Here is an 18309-nt window from a genome sequence, read left to right on the forward strand (position 1 = left end):
ACAGTAGTGATGATAATTATCGTCCACGTTTTCAAATGGAGGAGAAAAAAAGTTCCTCCTTTCTGTCTAATACCACATGAAAGTGGTTGGTTTTTGGCTTCTTATTTGTCCAGCTTCCATATTCGTTTTTGTACACTTTACAAGAAATACATTGGCGGCAAACTCCGTAGCTTGCTAGCTTGTTTGTGCTGGCTTTCGGAGACTCTTATTTTGAAAGCGCAGGCGCGATGGAGCGGCACTTTTATTGTGAAGACAGGACGGGATGAACGGTTGAAATAAAAAAAGGTATTTTTTCCTTCACACTTTTGGTTGATTGATTGGAACTTTTATTAGTAGATTGCACAGTACAGTACATATTTCGTACGATTGACCACTAAATGGTAACACCCGAATACGTTTTCCAACTTGTTTAAGTCAGGTCATGTGACCCCTGGCTCTGTTTGATTGGTCCAACGTCACCAGTGACTGCATCTGATTGGTGGAACGGAGTGAACGTCACCAGTGACTGTATTTGTTGAAACGCAGGCACTATGAAGGTCTGTCTGACAGACCAAAGCAAACAAAGCGTGCATTAACAGATCGATAAAAATTAGTAGCGAGTAGCGAGCTGAATGTAGATAAAAGTAGTGGAGTAAAAGTAGCGTTTCTTCTCTATAAATATACTCAAGTAAAAGTAAAAGTACGTTGCATTAAAACTACTCTTAGAAGTACAATTTATCCCAAAAGTTACTCAAGTAGATGTAACGGAGTAAATGTAGCGCGTTACTACCCACCTCTGGCTATATATGTGCTCTCTCTCCTGGTGCTCTATTTACCTTTTCTTCATCTACATTCCTTCCCCTCAGCCCTTTTGATTGTCCTGTTTATTCACACCTCTTTTTCTCCCTTAATCTCATCCACTGACAGTATTTGTGTCTCTCATTGTGTCAGCATGTGCCTGCGCTCAGGACCTGTACAACATATTTACGTGTAGGTCAATGCTTCAAAGATTAGAGCCTTTCAGCCCAAAGGTTACGCATGCATGCATTTGCATTCAATAACAGTGAGCCGGACCAGCCAGTGGAGAGTTTTAATGTATGCAGAATATATTTTCTTCTCCTCTGTCCTATTCTGACATGTGTCTGAGCAGAGCTCAAATTATTGTACAATACTTTACAGGCCTTTTATACAGTCAAAGGCTCAAGTCTTTTTTACCATTTCTGTCCATCACCTTTCTACACTGAAACTCCTTATCCAGTAACTCCACAGTCACATATACACACAGTACAGGCCAAAAGTTTGGACACACCTTCTCATTCAATGCTTTTTCTTTATTTTCATGACTATTTATATTGTAGATTGTCACTGAAGGCATCAAAACTATGAATGAACACGTGGAGTTATGTACTTAACAAAAAAAGGTGAAAATAACTGAAAACATGTTTTATATTCTAGATCCTTCAAAATAGCCACACTTTGCTCTGATTACTGCTTTGCACACTTTTGGCATTCTCTTAATGAGCTTCAAGAGGTAGTCACCTGAAATGGTTTTCACTTCACAGGTGTCATAGTTTTGATGCCTTCAGTGACAATCTACAATGTAAATAGTCATGCAAATAAAGAAAACACATTTAACAATGATATGAGATACAAGTGTTTTGAGTTAAAAGCTCCTCACCGAACCACTTAAGCTTGTAATTTGAGGTCCTATGTATACTGTATATTACAAACGTTTATGATATATTTGCTGGCTGAAAGAGGGCCATGCATCCTTTGTTGTACTTTAGAAGTACACTGCTCAGAAAAGGTTTGAGATATTCAGCCTTCAGGTGGAGTTTCATGATGAGTCTTTGATAAATGCATATAACGTTACAGTATATATAGGCAGTGGTACCAAATTAGGTCCTTATACTTATACCTATACTTGATACTTAGGTTGAATGTGAGGTTACTGGCTCAAGCACTGTCATTTGAGATTTTTTGTAGGTCAGGCATTTAAAAGAAAAAAAGTCTGATATAATGTAATTTCTTTGTATTATTCATAGAATTGTGTATGTGCTTTTTTTTCCGCCTTCCCCAGTTTTGTGGTGCAGTGGTTGATGAGATGGATGCCTTACTACCCCTGGCAGCCGCCTGCAGGGACACCTCTCTTCTGGACGTTCGATCAAGCTTCGTGGAGGCGTGTAGCCGGGCGGCGCTCGCCATCCTTGGCCGTTTGGAGGAGAGAGCCCTGGAAGTACCATCCTCTTTACCGCTGAAGAACCTGCCGGCCTTGTTGGCCACTTGCATTTATGTGCTCCAGCGACTGCAGCACTACCAGGCACGGCTGAAGGATCCGACCGCTACTTTAACCAAAGTGTAAGGAGATTGTGTGTGTGTGTGTGTGTGTGTGTGTGTGTGTGTGTGTGTGTGTGTGTGTGTGTGTGTGTGTGTGCGCGTGTGTGGGTCGTCAATGAAAGATGCTGTGTGTGGACTTAAATAAGAAACCAAAACCTATGTAAATTACTGTATTAGAATATGTGTTTGTCTGGACCCCGACATGCAGAGCATCAGGTAAGTACAAGAAGAAGCCCTTTTTTATGAGGGAAAACAAAAGTAACACAAAAAACAAAAATGCGCAGCTGGGAAGTGCACAAATAGCAAATGGGTATGAAGTGCAAAGCAGAGCAAAGAGCACTGGGCTGACATATGCAGCATCCTGATTGGCAACCAGGCACTGGTTTGTCCTGGTTGCCAATCAGGGACAGACGAGGGAGTCAGCGCTCATCTGTAAACAGGAAGTGGACAGGAAATAATACAAGAAACTAATGATAACTGTTATGTTAGAAAAGGGGTGTCCAAACTTCTTTCCACTATGGACCGCTCACTAAAAAATTAAAGCATGCGGGGGCCATTTTGATATTTTTATTTGCAAAACCAATACAATAAACAGGTATAAGCCAGTAAATTAGAATATTTTGAAAAACTTGATTTATTTCAGTAATTGCATTCAAAAGGTGTAACTTGTACATTATATTTATTCATTGCACACAGACTGATGCATTCAAATGTTTATTTCATTTAATTTTGATGATTTGAAGTGGAAACAAATGAAAATCCAAAATTCCGTGTGTCACAAAATTAGAATATTACTTAAGGCTAATACAAAAAAGGGATTTTTAGAAATGTTGGCCAACTGAAAAGTATGAAAATGAAAAATATGAGCATGTACAATACTCAATACTTGGTTGGAGCTCCTTTTGCCTCAATTACTGCGTTAATGCGGCGTGGCATGGAGTCGATGAGTTTCTGGCACTGCTCAGGTGTTATGAGAGCCCAGGTTGCTCTGATAGTGGCCTTCAACTCTTCTGCGTTTTTGGGTCTGGCATTCTGCATCTTCCTTTTCACAATACCCCACAGATTTTCTATGGGGCTAAGGTCAGGGGAGTTGGCGGGCCAATTTAGAACAGAAATACCATGGTCCGTAAACCAGGCACGGGTAGATTTTGCGCTGTGTGCAGGCGCCAAGTCCTGTTGGAACTTGAAATCTCCATCTCCATAGAGCAGGTCAGCAGCAGGAAGCATGAAGTGCTCTAAAACTTGCTGGTAGACGGCTGCGTTGACCCTGGATCTCAGGAAACAGAGTGGACCGACACCAGCAGATGACATGGCACCCCAAACCATCACCCAACCATGCAAATTTAGCATTTCCTTTGGAAATCGAGGTCCCAGAGTCTGGAGGAAGACGGGAGAGGCACAGGATCCACGTTGCCTGAAGTCTAGTGTAAAGTTTCCACCATCAGTGATGGTTTGGGGTGCCATGTCATCTGCTGGTGTCGGTCCACTCTGTTTCCTGAGATCCAGGGTCAACGCAGCCGTCTACCAGCAAGTTTTAGAGCACTTCATGCTTCCTGCTGCTGACCTGCTCTATGGAGATGGAGATTTCAAGTTCCAACAGGACTTGGCGCCTGCACACAGCGCAAAATCTACCCGTGCCTGGTTTACGGACCATGGTATTTCTGTTCTAAATTGGCCCGCCAACTCCCCTGACCTTAGCCCCATAGAAAATCTGTGGGGTATTGTGAAAAGGAAGATGCAGAATGCCAGACCCAAAAACGCAGAAGAGTTGAAGGCCACTATCAGAGCAACCTGGGCTCTCATAACACCTGAGCAGTGCCAGAAACTCATCGACTCCATGCCACGCCGCATTAACGCAGTAATTGAGGCAAAAGGAGCTCCAACCAAGTATTGAGTATTGTACATGCTCATATTTTTCATTTTCATACTTTTCAGTTGGCCAACATTTCTAAAAATCCCTTTTTTGTATTAGCCTTAAGTAATATTCTAATTTTGTGACACACGGAATTTTGGATTTTCATTTGTTGCCACTTCAAATCATCAAAATTAAATGAAATAAACATTTGAATGCATCAGTCTGTGTGCAATGAATAAATATAATGTACAAGTTACACCTTTTGAATGCAATTACTGAAATAAATCAAGTTTTTCAAAATATTCTAATTTACTGGCTTTTACCTGTATATATTTTAAGGTTGGTCCCGGGGACTCTAGATCAACTAGAGGTCTATCTGTCGATATAAATTACATTTGTTTTATTTTAATTTTTTATTTTATGCTCTTTTTGTCAAAGAAAACCCTGTTTTAATGGCAAAAACACAAAATATGCAGTAGTCCGCCCCCCTAAAAAAATGTCAAAGTTGAATATTTGATGTGAAGTAATTGGAGCCTTAAATAAGTCATTAATTCATAACCATTGTTTGATTACATATTATTTAAAATGTTTCGTTATAGTTTTTTAAAGCAATGACAGTTTAAAATAAATTGAAATTTTTGGGGATCCAAAAAAGCCCCACCCATAAAAATGTTAAAAATAAGTCATACATTTTTTTTTTACTTCTAAAAATGTCATTTCTAGATCAACTTCATATCTTTCCGTCGATTAAAAGTTTTTAGTATTTTTTTAAAAATGTTTTCTTTTTTGTTTGTTTGTTTTATGCAATTTTTGTCAGAGAAACCTTCTTTTTATTCTGCTCCGTCCTCTGCGCTGGACGGACGATTTTTTGCTTGCTCTCGCTTCTGCTTGCATTTTTTGCTACTATCTGCTGCTATTTTCTTCTTCTCAATAAGACACAAAGAGCAGCAGCTCTTGGGTACTTACAAAACCAGTGGGACTATATTTTCTTTTAGATAACAGAGGCATTTTTCAATATTTTTACGATGTCCTCAACACTACGCGAGGAGGCCTACCATTCAAGATAAGCTTGAGCCCGAGTCTGTGCTACAGTGCTAAAGGTAATCAGCAGAAGATGCCTCCTTTCTCTACGAAAGATTACCACAAACTGCTACAGAAGATTTTACTGTTGGAAATAAAAATTAATTGGTTGTAAGTGAATGTAGAAGTGAATGGACAATGTGGCAACAACACCACTCTAGCACTCCTGTCGACTGAAAACACTGGACAGCACCAGGCTACAACCCAGCTAACTAGCAACAATGAAGCTACGAAGAAACGGGAGGGCTCTGTAGAGGGTAATAAATCTACCAGCGATAATCCTCCCTGGAACACACTTGGTGCGAAGCCAAAGAGAAGACCACCTCCCTGCGACAAGGGAGAATGGATATCTGGCAGGACCCAGCGCCCCGATATCTCTGATCTGACCGGCTGGCCTGCGCTACCATCTTCAGCCAGGCATACTGCGTCATCAACTCCACTGCCACGTAGGACACAGCAGCGGACAGCTGAGAAGAAAAAAACTACCAATAAACCTCCCCAGCAAGCAAGTGTCCAACTAAAGAACAGGTTTGCCCCACTGTTGATGGACAATGGATCCCCCTCTGATTGCCTGAATAACCCACCATCACCACACAGAAGGGTAAGACCTGCTAACTTTAAACCACAGAGAAAGCTAACGAGAGCTCCTGAAAATCTGATTGTGGGGGACTTTTCTGTAAAAGATATGAAAAGCAATAATAACACCAAAGTACTCTGCTTTCCGAAGGATATGGTATCTGACATGGAAAAAAGAATCCTGGAAATTGTCGCTGCACACCCAAATGTGAAAAATATCATCCTGCACATTGGTTTTAATGACATTGTAAAACAACAATCAAGAGAGCTGAAAGAGCACTTCAATAAACTCTTTGAAACAGTCAGCGCTGTGAATGCTGACGTTTTTATCAGTGGTCCTCTACCCCCAATCAGGAGAGGAGCTGAGAGATTCAGTAGACTACTTGCTAGATGAGTGGCTATCAAGTGCACTTCTTGCTTGTTCAATGCATTTTATTGACAATTTTAGCTTTTTCTGGGACCGCAGGCATCTTTTTAAGGCAGACGGACTTTGCCTAAATAAGATGGGAGTAAAGCTTTTCATGAACAACATGTTTCACTTCCTGCATCTTGCATCTATCATCACTGCCAAGGACAAGAGACAAGAAGAGCCACCGAGGAAGGAAGACACAACACAGCCTATCGGGAACGTCGAAGGAGGACCGCCATTGCAAAAGGAGAACTTCGACCATGAGATACACCAGAGCAAAGAGGAGAGGTGTCTATCTTCCTCTAAAGCCCCCTCCAGTCTGAATGCGTGTGAAGATCCCTCCCCCACATCCCCCAAGCCATCCACGTGTCCATCTTTCTCCCTCCCTCAAGTAAACCTTTCTCCCCCCTTCTCCCCCTTGGAGTTCCGGGAGCTACCCCCACTCACGCCCCGCCCTACTCCGATTTTTACCCCCCTAGATCATCGCTCACCTCCACCACCCCCTCCACGAAGGCGTGCTCCACAACCCCCCAGCCCTACTTCACCCCTCTCACACCAACCCCTTACACGCCCTCAACGTCCACCTTCAGTAGTTCGTCCCAGCTCTGGCGCTGCTCACTCCCCCTCCTCCCCCTTACGGCAAACCCCGCCTTGCCCTGACAGCAGTCCTGAATATTTCTGATACAGAAAAGGGTTCAGCAGTAGACCACATTATCAGCTGGGCACAAGGTTGCCTACATCAAATCATGGCACCTTCTACATTCCTGTTGTGACTACCAAGAGAGTAAACATTGGGAAACTTAGCCACCCTGCTTACCTAAACAATCTCATTCCTATTCTCTCCAAATCAAGGCCAACATCGAAGCCTGTCACTAACACCACCAGGATGAGTCTGCTCAATGTCAGGTCTCCGAATAACAAATCATTTTTAGTCAATGATTTTATTACCACTTCTAAACTTGACTTTATGTTTTTAACTGAAACATGGCTGGGACAAAATAACAGTGCAAGCATTCTGATCGAGACAGCACCCCCCAACTATAACTTCATTGATATATGTAGATCGGGGAAAAGAGGTGGAGGGGTTGCTGCTATATTTACAAACATGTTTCAGGGAAACAGATGTCACTAGGTGATTTTACATCATTCGAATACCTGTGTGCTGTGTTGAAATGCTCTCCCAAAATTCTCTTGTTAATTATCTACAGGCCACCTAAATATTCTGCAAATTTTTTTGATGATTTTACTGAATTATTGTCTAGCATCTCCACTGACTTTGACTGCCTGGTTATAACTGGTGATTTTAATTTTCATATTGACGATTTGAATGACAAGGGCGCAAAATAACTTTTTACCATTTTAGACACATTTGAACTGTCTCAACATGTGAAAGAGGCTACTCAATGTAAGGGACACACTCTGGACCTGATTATCACAAAAGGTCTCAATGTTTCTGATGTTCTTGTGATTGATTTTTCATTGTCTGATCATTTCTGTGTTTTCTTTAATATTTCTGTAATTCCGGACACACAAACCGAATCAAAGAATGTCAAAAAGAGGTACATAAATGAACATGCTAATGTCCTCTTTAAAAACGCCATCTCCTCACTATCACCTCTAATCCCATGTCATGCTGATGATCTTGTAAGCAACTTTAATTCCAAAATTGTGAATATCATAGATATCATTGCACCTGTTACAGTTAAAACAATTTCTGGTAAGCAAAAGGCACCCTGGAGAAAATCTGCTGTTGTAACAGCCCAGAGAAGAGAGTGCAGGAAGGCTGAACGAATCTGGCGGAATACAAAACTTCATATTCACCATGACATCTATAAAGAGAGCCTCCAGCCGTACAATTTAGTCTTAAAAAGTGCTAGAGAAACATTCTTCTCCAATATCATAAACAGCAACACTAATAAGGCCAAAATCCTATTCGCAACCGTTGACAGACTGACCAACCCCCCAACACAAATACCAGCCGAACTCCATTCCACGCAGATATGCAATGAGTTTGCATTCTTTTATACTGATAAAATTGAAGGCATCAGACGCGCCAGCAATATCTCAAGCAAAAAAGTTGGATCACCACCCCATTTAGGCAAAAGTAACACAGCAATGATGGCAAGCTTTAATGCCATAGACTCTAAAATTCTAGTGGAAACGGTGACAGCTCTAAAGTCATCCACCTGCTGCCTTGATGTTTTTGACTGCCTATCAACAGACGTATAGTTAATAATTCTATTCAATCGGGCAATTTCCCGAAGGCATTCAAAACTGCAGTCATTAAACCTCTTCTAAAAAAGCGGAGCCTAGATGCCTCTGTTATCAACAACTACAGACCAATTTCAAATCTACCATTCATAAGTAAAATAATTGAGAAAGTTGTCCTCCAACCACTAAATCACTTCTTGGCTTCTACTTGCTGCCACAACAAATTCCAATCAGAATTTCGACCTCTTCATAGCACAGAGACAGCCCTTCTTAAAGTTATAAATAACATCCGTCCAAACACCGACTCTGGCAAAACTTCAGTATTAATGCTATTGGACGTCAGTGCTGCATTTGACACTGTCGACCACTCAATACTTTTGGACAGGTTGGAAAACTGGGTGGGGATCTCAGGCACAGTTTTAAGCTGGTTCAAGTCATATCTACAAGATAGGAACTATTTTGTTTCCATTGGTGACTTTGTATCAGAACCAACCAACGTGTGGAGTCCCCCAAGTTTCAATCTTGGGGCCGACTTTATTTAACATCTATATGCTCCCAGTAGGACAAATCATGCAAAATAATAACATTGACCATCATTGCTATGCCGATGACACCCAAATCTATGTAGCGCTATCACCAAATGACTATCGCCCCATAGATCTTTTGTGCCAGTGCATTGAGCAAGTCAAACACTGGATGTGCCAACATTTCCTACAACTAAATGAAGATAAAACTGAGATAATTGTTTTTGGTGCTAAAAAAGAAAGGTTTAAAGTCATCCAACACCTTCAATCACTGTCCCTGAAAACCTCAAATAAAGCCAGAAATCTTGGGGTTATTTTAGATTCTGATTGACATTTCGACAGTCACATCAAATCAGTAACAAAATCGGCCTACTATCACCTCAAAAATGTAACAAGACTTAGAAGGCTCATGTCAGCTCAAGACTTAGAAAAACGTGTACATGCCTTTATTACCAGTAGGCTAGACTATTGTAATGGTCTCCTTGCAGGTCTTCCCAAAAAAACTGTCAGGCAGCTACAGCTTGTTCAGAACGCTGCTGCTAGAGTTCTAACAAAGACCAAAAAATTTGAGCACATTACACCAATTCTTAAATCCTCACATTGGCTCCCTGTACATCAGAGAATTGATTTAAAAATCCTCCTGCTCACATATAAATCACTACATGGTCTAAGGCCGAAGTATATCACTGATATGATCCCACTATATAAGCCCTCTAGATCACTAAGATCTTCTGAGACCAATCTGTTAGCGGTTCCCAGAGTAAACTCAAATCAAGGGAGAACATCATTCAGTCACTATGCAACAAATAGCTGGAATAAACTTCCTGAAGATGTCAGACTTTCCCCAACTCCGACTACTTTTAAAACTAGACTGAAAACTTTTATGTTCACCTTAGCTTTCAGCTAAATCTTTTAATCTTTTAACTTTTAACGTCCGCACTGTTTTTATTTTTATTGTCTGCATTTTAATTTTGCTTTTATTTTCTTTCATTTCACTTTGTTGTCCGTGAAGCACTTTGAGTCTGCCTTGTGTATGAAAAGTGCTATACAAATAAAGTTGCCTTGCCTTGCCTTCCAAACACAAAAAATATGCAATATTTCCCCCCCCCCTCCCCCTTCAAATGTTTCAAAGTGGAATATTTGATGGAAAGTATTTGGTCAAAAATTCACAATAACATTGATTTTGATTCATTATTCATTTTTGAGCAAAGAAAGTTTTAAAGAAAAAAAAAAACAGTCATCAGAGTCAATATTGCAACTTTTCCCGTAACATTTCACCTGTTTGCTCTTTTATTCCACTTTTTTATGTTTGTTATTTTAATAGTATTTCTAGGGTGTGCCGCAGGTCGTGACAATATGATTAAAAAAGGACAAGTACAAAGCGATTAATTTTTTGGTATGATAGAGGCTGAATTTGTTTGGCATCCAACTGTACTCCATTATTGATAGAAACCCCAAATAAAACGGAGCACAAATAAAAACTGCGACTAAGAGTCAGTGAGTCACACATTCCATCCCTATTATGAACCAATTGACGGGCACTTTTACATAAGCGACTGCAAAAAATAAAGGCATCCTACCAAATAACTTCAAATGGCCTGACATTCTCTGCAGTTAAGTAAATCATGACGAGGAACAAAGTTAGCAAAAAAGGCTACACATTTAAGATTTAAGAACACAGGTGCTGAGTTAAAGTGCAATGACTGACAAGTGATAATGACACCCATATTGTGTCTACATCTGGTTAGTTTTTATGCCTCATAGTACCCCCTTAACCTTTGACCTCCACATATCCCCTCCAAGGCATCTTGCTGGCCCCCCTGCACTCCTGTTTTTCCACCTCTGCCCTCGTACGCCCCTTCTCGCTCGTAAAGTACTTTTCCTCTCCCCACGTTTTCAGGCTTCCTGCACCCCCCTGTTAAAGTCTCACCTCTTTCTGGAAAGTATCAACACTGGGAGATTTACGAAAGAAGGCAATATGTCGTAGCAAAGTTTGAGAGTAAATCACGTGTCATTTCACGGCCAATTCCAGTGTGTTGCTTTACAAGAGTGTTTGGCCCTCCTTTCTTCCCAGGCACCTGAGCTTGCTGCCTGTCCAGAAGTACCAGGACACGGTTAAGGCCTTGAAAGAGCAACTGAGCAGCTACTGTGTGCAGGTGTGTCTCACCTGTGTCTTTCAAGATGCAGAGAGTCACCACTGGGATGACCCCAAACCCTTCTATGAGGTAAACTGTTTGCTTTTCTGCAGGCGAGCTACTTTTCAATTGACCGCTCCTATACACACACTCAGTATGTTTACATGCACCACACAACTAATTATTGTCCTAATATGGCTGAAAGCTGCCTTTTAACTGATGAATGGGATTAACATATTTAGATGATCTGATTGTAAACCAGTTCCCTCTTGCATGAACATGTATTATCATCAGTGGATACAAATTAGCATAACACAAAATGATTATAATAATTATTATTAGTGCATCTACTAGGGGTTCAGCCTCCTCAGTCTTCAAACTTTCATCAAGAGCCCTTGAATGCACCACAGTTATGTGCTACATTATGAGAAGCAAAATTGACAATTAAACCTAACTTTGTCGGACTTCGCCACAAATAGATGTATTATATTTTGACCTTTCTTATATCAACACATGCGGGTTCCCAAATGTTGGCGCCGTGTGTGAATGCATAAATGTGAGCTTTGATGATGTTATGTCTGACGACTGTATCGAGTTTGCTGTGAACAGTCAAGTGTTCCATGTTGGCTGGGTCACTACCAGACTTTTGCAGTTTTTCAAGGAGGTTGTGATACCCATGACTAATTTGACTAAAAACAATACGAGAGGGACAAGCGGTAGAAAATGGTTGGATGGATGGATGGACAACTTTTTTATTGATTTAATCTTACATTTTATGTTAATAACTGACAGATTAAAACAAAATGATATATATCTATGTATACATATATATGTGTATATATATATATATATATATATATATATATTTATATATATATCCATCCATCCATTTTCTACCGCTTATTCCCTTCGAGGTCGCAGGGGGCGCTGGAGCCGATCTCAGCTACAATCGGGCGGAAGGCGGGGTACACCCTGGACAAGTCGCCATCTTATCGCAGGGCCAACACAGATAGACAGACAACATTCACACTCACATTCACACATTAGGGCCGATTTAGTGTTGCCAATCAACCTATCCACAGGTGCATGTCTTTGGAGGTGGGAGGAAACCGGAGTACCCGGAGGGAACCCACGCAGTCACAGGGAGAATATGCAAACTCCACACAGAGAGATCTCGAGGCCGGGATTGAACTCAAGATTACTCAGGACCTTTGTATTGTGAGGCAGACGCACTAACCCCTCTTCTACCGTGCTGCCATATATATATATATATATATATATATATATATATATATATATATATATATATATATATATATATATATATATATATATATATACCATATTTTTCGGACTATAAGTCGCAGTTTTTTTCACAGTTTAGCCGGGCTCCAGTGCGATTTGTATATGTTTTTTACCTTATTTATTATGCATTTTCGGCAGGTGCGACTTATACTCCGAAAAATACGATATGTATATATATATATATATATATATATATGTATGTGTGGGGAAAAAAAAATCACAAGACTATTTCATCTCTACAGGCCTGTTTCATGAGGGGGGTACCCTCAATCATCAGGAGATTTTAATGGGAGCATTCGCATACCATGGTTTATATAGGGCACAGAGTGGGTGGGTACAGGCTGGCCTAGGGGCGTGGTGATTGGTTCATGTGTTACCTAGGAGGTGTTTCCGTCTATGGCGGCATGTTGTTACAATTTCGCTGCGCTTGTTGAGGGATGACAGGTCTGGACGGTAGATAATAAACAGTTTCTCTTTCAAGCATAGGTTGCATCTTTTATTACCACTATTGTAAGGTGTGCTGGATGCAAGAATTTTCCATGTTATTGAATATTCAACATTATTGAACCTGCGAAATACCACAGAACTCAGCAAACACATTTGGGACCTCAAAGACAATAATGTTGAATATTCAATAACATGGCAAATTCTTGCATCCAGCACACCTTACAATAGTGGTAATAAAAGATGCAACCTATGCTTGAAAGAGAAACTGTTTATTATCTACCGTCCAGACCTGTCATCCCTCAACAAATTGTAACAACATGCCGCCATAGACGGAAACACCTCCTAGGTAACACATGAACCAATCACCACGCCCCTAGGCCAGCCTGTACCCACCCACTCTGTGCCCTATATAAACCATGGTATGCGAATGCTCCCATTAAAATCTCCTGACGATTGAGGGTACCCCCCTCATGAAACAGGCCTGTAGAGATGAAATAGTCTTGTGATTTTTTTTCCCCACACATACATATATTGCGCTCTACTACGGTATCGAGCACTATTTTTTGGATAACCTTATTAAGACATATATATATATATATATATATATATATATATATATATATATATATATATATATATATATATATATATATACATACATACAGTACAGGCCAAAAGTTTGGACACACCTTCTCATTCAATGCGTTTTCTTTATTTTCATGACTATTTACATAGTAGATTGTCACTGAAGGCATCAAAACTATGAATGAACACATGTGGAGTTATGTACTTAACAAAAAAAGGTGAAATAACTGAAAACATGTTTTGTATTATAGTTTCTTCAAAATAGCCACCCTTTGCTCTGATTACTGCTTTGCACACGTTTGGCATTCTCTTGATGACCTTCAAGGGGTAGTCACCTGAAATGGTTTTCACTTCACAGGTGTGCTTGAAGCTCATAGAGAGAATGCCAAGAGTGTGTAAAAAAGTAATCAGAGCAAAGGGTGGCTATTTTGAAGAAACTAGAATATAAAACATGTTTTCAGTTATTTCACCTTTTTTTCTTAAGTACATAACTCCACATTCGTAGTTTTGATGCCTTCAGTGACAATCTACAAAATAAAGAAAACACATTGAATAAATGATAAATAAATGGGTTGTACTTGTATAGCGCTTTTCTACCTTCAAGGTACTCAAAGCGCTTTGACACTACTTCCACATTTACCCATTCACACACACATTCACACACTGATGGAGGGAGCTGCCATGCAAGGCGCTAACCAGCACCCATCAGGAGCAAGGGTGAAGTGTCTTGCTCAGGACACAACGTACATGACGAGGTTGGTACTAGGTGGGGATTGAACCAGGGACCCTCGGGTCGCGCACGTCCACTCTTCCACTGCGCCACGCCGTCCCCTTAAATGAGGTGAAGGTGTGTCCAAACTGTTGGCCTGTACTGTATATGTATAATATGTGTGTGTATATATACAGCTGTATATATATATATATATATATATATACATATATATATGTATATGTATGTATTTATGTAAATATATGCATATATAATCAAATAATCACCAAAAAATAATTGCATTAATCATATATAAGCACAGATTAATCACACAGTTTCTTTTCACTGGACGTGCTCCTTTAATAAAACCGTGGCTAGTTACCTGAAAGGCGGCGCAGGTTTTCATACGGCAGTGATCAGGTCAATGCATACTACAGTGTTGTTAGAGGAATATTCTCCCACCTTTGAGATGAATAGAATGCTTAGAAGTTACTAGCATTGGCCTTTGTTTTGCTCAAAGAGATAAACACAATGATTTCACTGTGTGTCTTATCTATGCACACACACATATATATTATTATTTTCTCTCGTTTTAATGGTGTCACGATGTACTAACGGGAAGCGAGAGTGGATAATAACGTGTCAAGTTAACTTTCAGTTTCGATCCCCGCCAATGCGTTGCTGCTAAAGTGGTCAAAAGCACGAAACAACAATTTTAGAGAACACTCCCAACTTTAGACAGCTCGATATTACTCTTTGTTTAGAATCATTTGTTAACCTTCAATTCTAGTCACATGTCATTATTTTAGACAGGCCAGAATTCAATAATCTGGGCGGACTCTTCCCTAATGGGAGGGTTCAAATAGTGCAAAGATGAGTGAGGAGATTCCACTTTTCACTTCAAAATGCACCCAATGGGTCTTTAGATTTAACTGCTACCGAGTTTTGAACAAATAAATTACATCCATTCATTCTAATGATAAAATTGCATATGTGTAAACCTATTGGGCTCTTGTTAGAGTTCATTTAAGTTGAACAAACAAGTAATTTGCTTCCATCAATCACACCAACGTTGACAGTATCAGTTTCTGTACACTGCCATGTGACCAGTGTTGGGTTAGTTACTGAAAAACAGTAACTAGTTACAGTTACTAGTTACTTTATTTCAAAAGTAACTCAGTTACTAACTCAGTTACTTACACCAAAAAGTAATGCGTTACTGTGAAAAGTAACTATTTAGTTACTTCTTCTACTTTTTGTTTTTAAAGCTCCCATTAATGCCCTTTTAGCCTTCATTTTAGTACTGTTATTGCACTGGAGAATAATACAATCTGTTGATCAACTTGACATACATTTGCATCACTGAACTCTGCTAAGCAATGTGCTCTACATACAACACACAAAGACAAAGATAAGGGCCAATTTATTTCAGGCCAGAACAAATTGACAAAACTATTTTAAATAGCTGCAACATAACATACATAAGTAACAAACAGCATAATAACACTAACACTAACACTAACCACGTTAAACCCAGATTCCGAACTAATAAAGGTCTTAACTCATTCTCTTTCTATGCCACTTCAATATGGAATGCACTCCCAACAGGTGTAAAAGAAAGGGCATCTCTATCCTCCTTCAAAACCGCACTAAAAGAACATCTCCAGGCAACTACAACCCTAAACTAACACCCTCCCTTCCACATAATACCTCTTCGGATTGTATATAATCAAATGTAGACACTTTTTCTTATACTTTCTGATCTCTCTCTCTGTGTCCACTACTTGCTGTACATATCCTACCAAGTCAGTCCTACACTGTTTCAATGTCCATTTCTCTGATGATTCAATTGTTGATGACTGAAGTGTTGATACCAACCAAACCTAACCCCCCCCCCACCCCCCCCCCCCCCGTCCTCCATATCCCACACCCCGGATTGTAAATAATTCAATGTATATACCCTGATGATTATCTTGTGTGATGACTGTATTATGATGTTAGTATATATTTGATAGTATATATCTGTATCTGGACCCCGACTTAAACAAGTTAAAAAACTTATTTGGGTGTTACCATTTAGTGGTCAATTGTACGGAATATGTACTGTACTGTGCAATCTACTAATAAAAGTTTCAATCAATCAACAACATAGCTGTAAAGCTGGCTTCACCCAAGGAAGGCACACGTGACATACACAGAGCCTAACCAGGCAGATTTGAATTGTTGTTTTGGGCAGTAGACGGGATCTTTGATCCAAGACACAACTTACATTTAACTAAAATGTTCTTTTCTTTGTGCTCGACAAAAAGAAAAGAAGTGAGAATATCTCATACTTGCCAACCCTCCTGAATTTCACTGCCTCTCCCTGGGACAACCATTCTCCAAATTTCTGCCGATTTCCAGCCGGACTTAAGGCACGCCCCCTCCCGGTCTGTGCGGATCTGAGTGGGGACAGCCTGTCGTCACGTCCGCTTGGCCAACCAAAAAGTAACCACAGAACACTATACCGTATAGGCGTATAGTGTTCTGTGGTTACTTTTTTGTTGGCCAACGGTTGTATTGCGCACCCCCCTCCCCTCCCCTCTCCTCCCCTCCCCACACCCACACACACACACACACAGAGAGCGCAGAGGAAGAATCAGAAGCACGTCTCTGCTTCGCTGGAATAAAACACACTCAGATCCTCAGTTTCTAGCCGATACTACATAAAAAGTAACGTAAAATAACGCAGTAACGCATCATGTAGTAACGGTAACTGAGTTATTGAATATAAAAAAATAACGCGTTAGATTACTAGTTACCGCCGAAACTAACGGCGTTTACGCGTTAGTCCCAACACTGCATGTGACTCTATAGGCTGAGGTATTCTGAAGGATTCAGGAACCCGAGGACTAACCCTCTGGAGCTTTCCCGCCTCTTTCTTTCATGCGTCCCCACTCTCCCTCCTCTAACGGAACATTTTACTATGAACTTCCTGCGAACATCTGTGGCTTCCATGCTACCCCAGGGGCTCCAGGGGTTCAGCTGTCTGATGTCTGCAGTCTACTGTCTGGAAAGTAGCAAAAAGGCCCCTACCTTTATGCCCTTAAACCAATGGAAACCTCCCCGCTTTCCTGCCATACGCTGCTTTTGTCTCTTTGTTCCTGCCTCCTTCTCCGGGTCAACAATGTCAGGCACACCTGCTGTGTGCAGGTGTGCACTTTTCTTAAAGCTTGTGCATCTGTGCAGAAGAGTGCACATGGAGCCACATTGTACAATGTGTCTTATATTTTAAACTTTGTCAAGTTGAATGCATCAATGTTCTACCTTTTTGTATGGTGGCCCTCATTACAGCACAGTTTTCCAACTTGCGTTCACATTTTTCTTTTCTTCTTAAAGGTGACAATCAGAAATACTTAATTAATCCCCGAGGGGAAATTAACATTTTCAGAACAATCCCATTCAAGATCATACAAACATAATAGGGAGACAGAACAGGATCGCTGACGGGTCTGCCAACTTCCGGCGCCCCTTACAAAACAGGTGAGAAACAGGTAAAGCCTGGGCCCCTGGGCCAAAAGGCTCCCGGGAGGCAGATCCAGAAGTTCACAAAAAAGCACGCAGAAGTCACGAAAGTGCCACCCCTTGTCGCACAGTCCCAAAGGGTCCCGAACCAAAAGGAAAAAAAAAACACATGAAAACAAGAGGGAAACACCAGGATCACAAAAGGATGACACAAGAGCACAGAGCTCCTGCCACCAGCAGCCACTACAGCGGTGCCATCGTGGGAAAAAAAATCTAAAATATTTGACTATGATATTTTCCGTATTTTTTTGACTCAGGCCTTGTTCACACTGCAGGTCAATTCCGATGTTTTTGCCCATTTGCGAACTGTATCAGATGTTTTGCTGTCAGTGCAATTCCAAATTTTTTATATCCGACCCAAACCTCTTTCGTATGTGAAATAAATCGTGTATTGTGCGATGCGTCCTCAATGTGAACGCTCCCGCGCTCATCCCACCAGACCATCCTCAAAAAGCGATACAGGTCATAAATATTCTGCAAAATATACAGTTACAAAATAAATAGGAGCAGAAAACAGGTGAAAATAAAAAGTTTTAGGAACTTATGTGAAAGTTCCACCACTGCTCGCCCACAGCAAGCAAACGTTGAAGCAA

At 40.6% G+C, this 18309-nt stretch overlaps 1 protein-coding gene across 3 annotated transcripts in view; it reads left to right on the top strand.

Annotated features, from left to right (window-relative positions):
• kiaa0825 (KIAA0825 ortholog) overlaps positions 1 to 18309 on the top strand; it is a 573303-nt gene that overhangs the window by 127521 nt on the left and 427473 nt on the right. For all 3 annotated transcript variants that reach the window (XM_061986612.1, XM_061986613.1, XM_061986614.1), the window contains exons 10-11: positions 2060 to 2337; positions 11046 to 11196. In XM_061986612.1, the coding sequence (XP_061842596.1) occupies positions 2060 to 2337; positions 11046 to 11196 (429 nt within the window). The remainder of the gene's footprint in view (positions 1 to 2059; positions 2338 to 11045; positions 11197 to 18309) is intronic.

Source organism: Nerophis lumbriciformis, linkage group LG12 (assembly GCF_033978685.3).
Source record: "Nerophis lumbriciformis linkage group LG12, RoL_Nlum_v2.1, whole genome shotgun sequence".
NCBI classification, from domain to species: Eukaryota; Metazoa; Chordata; class Actinopteri; order Syngnathiformes; family Syngnathidae; genus Nerophis; species Nerophis lumbriciformis.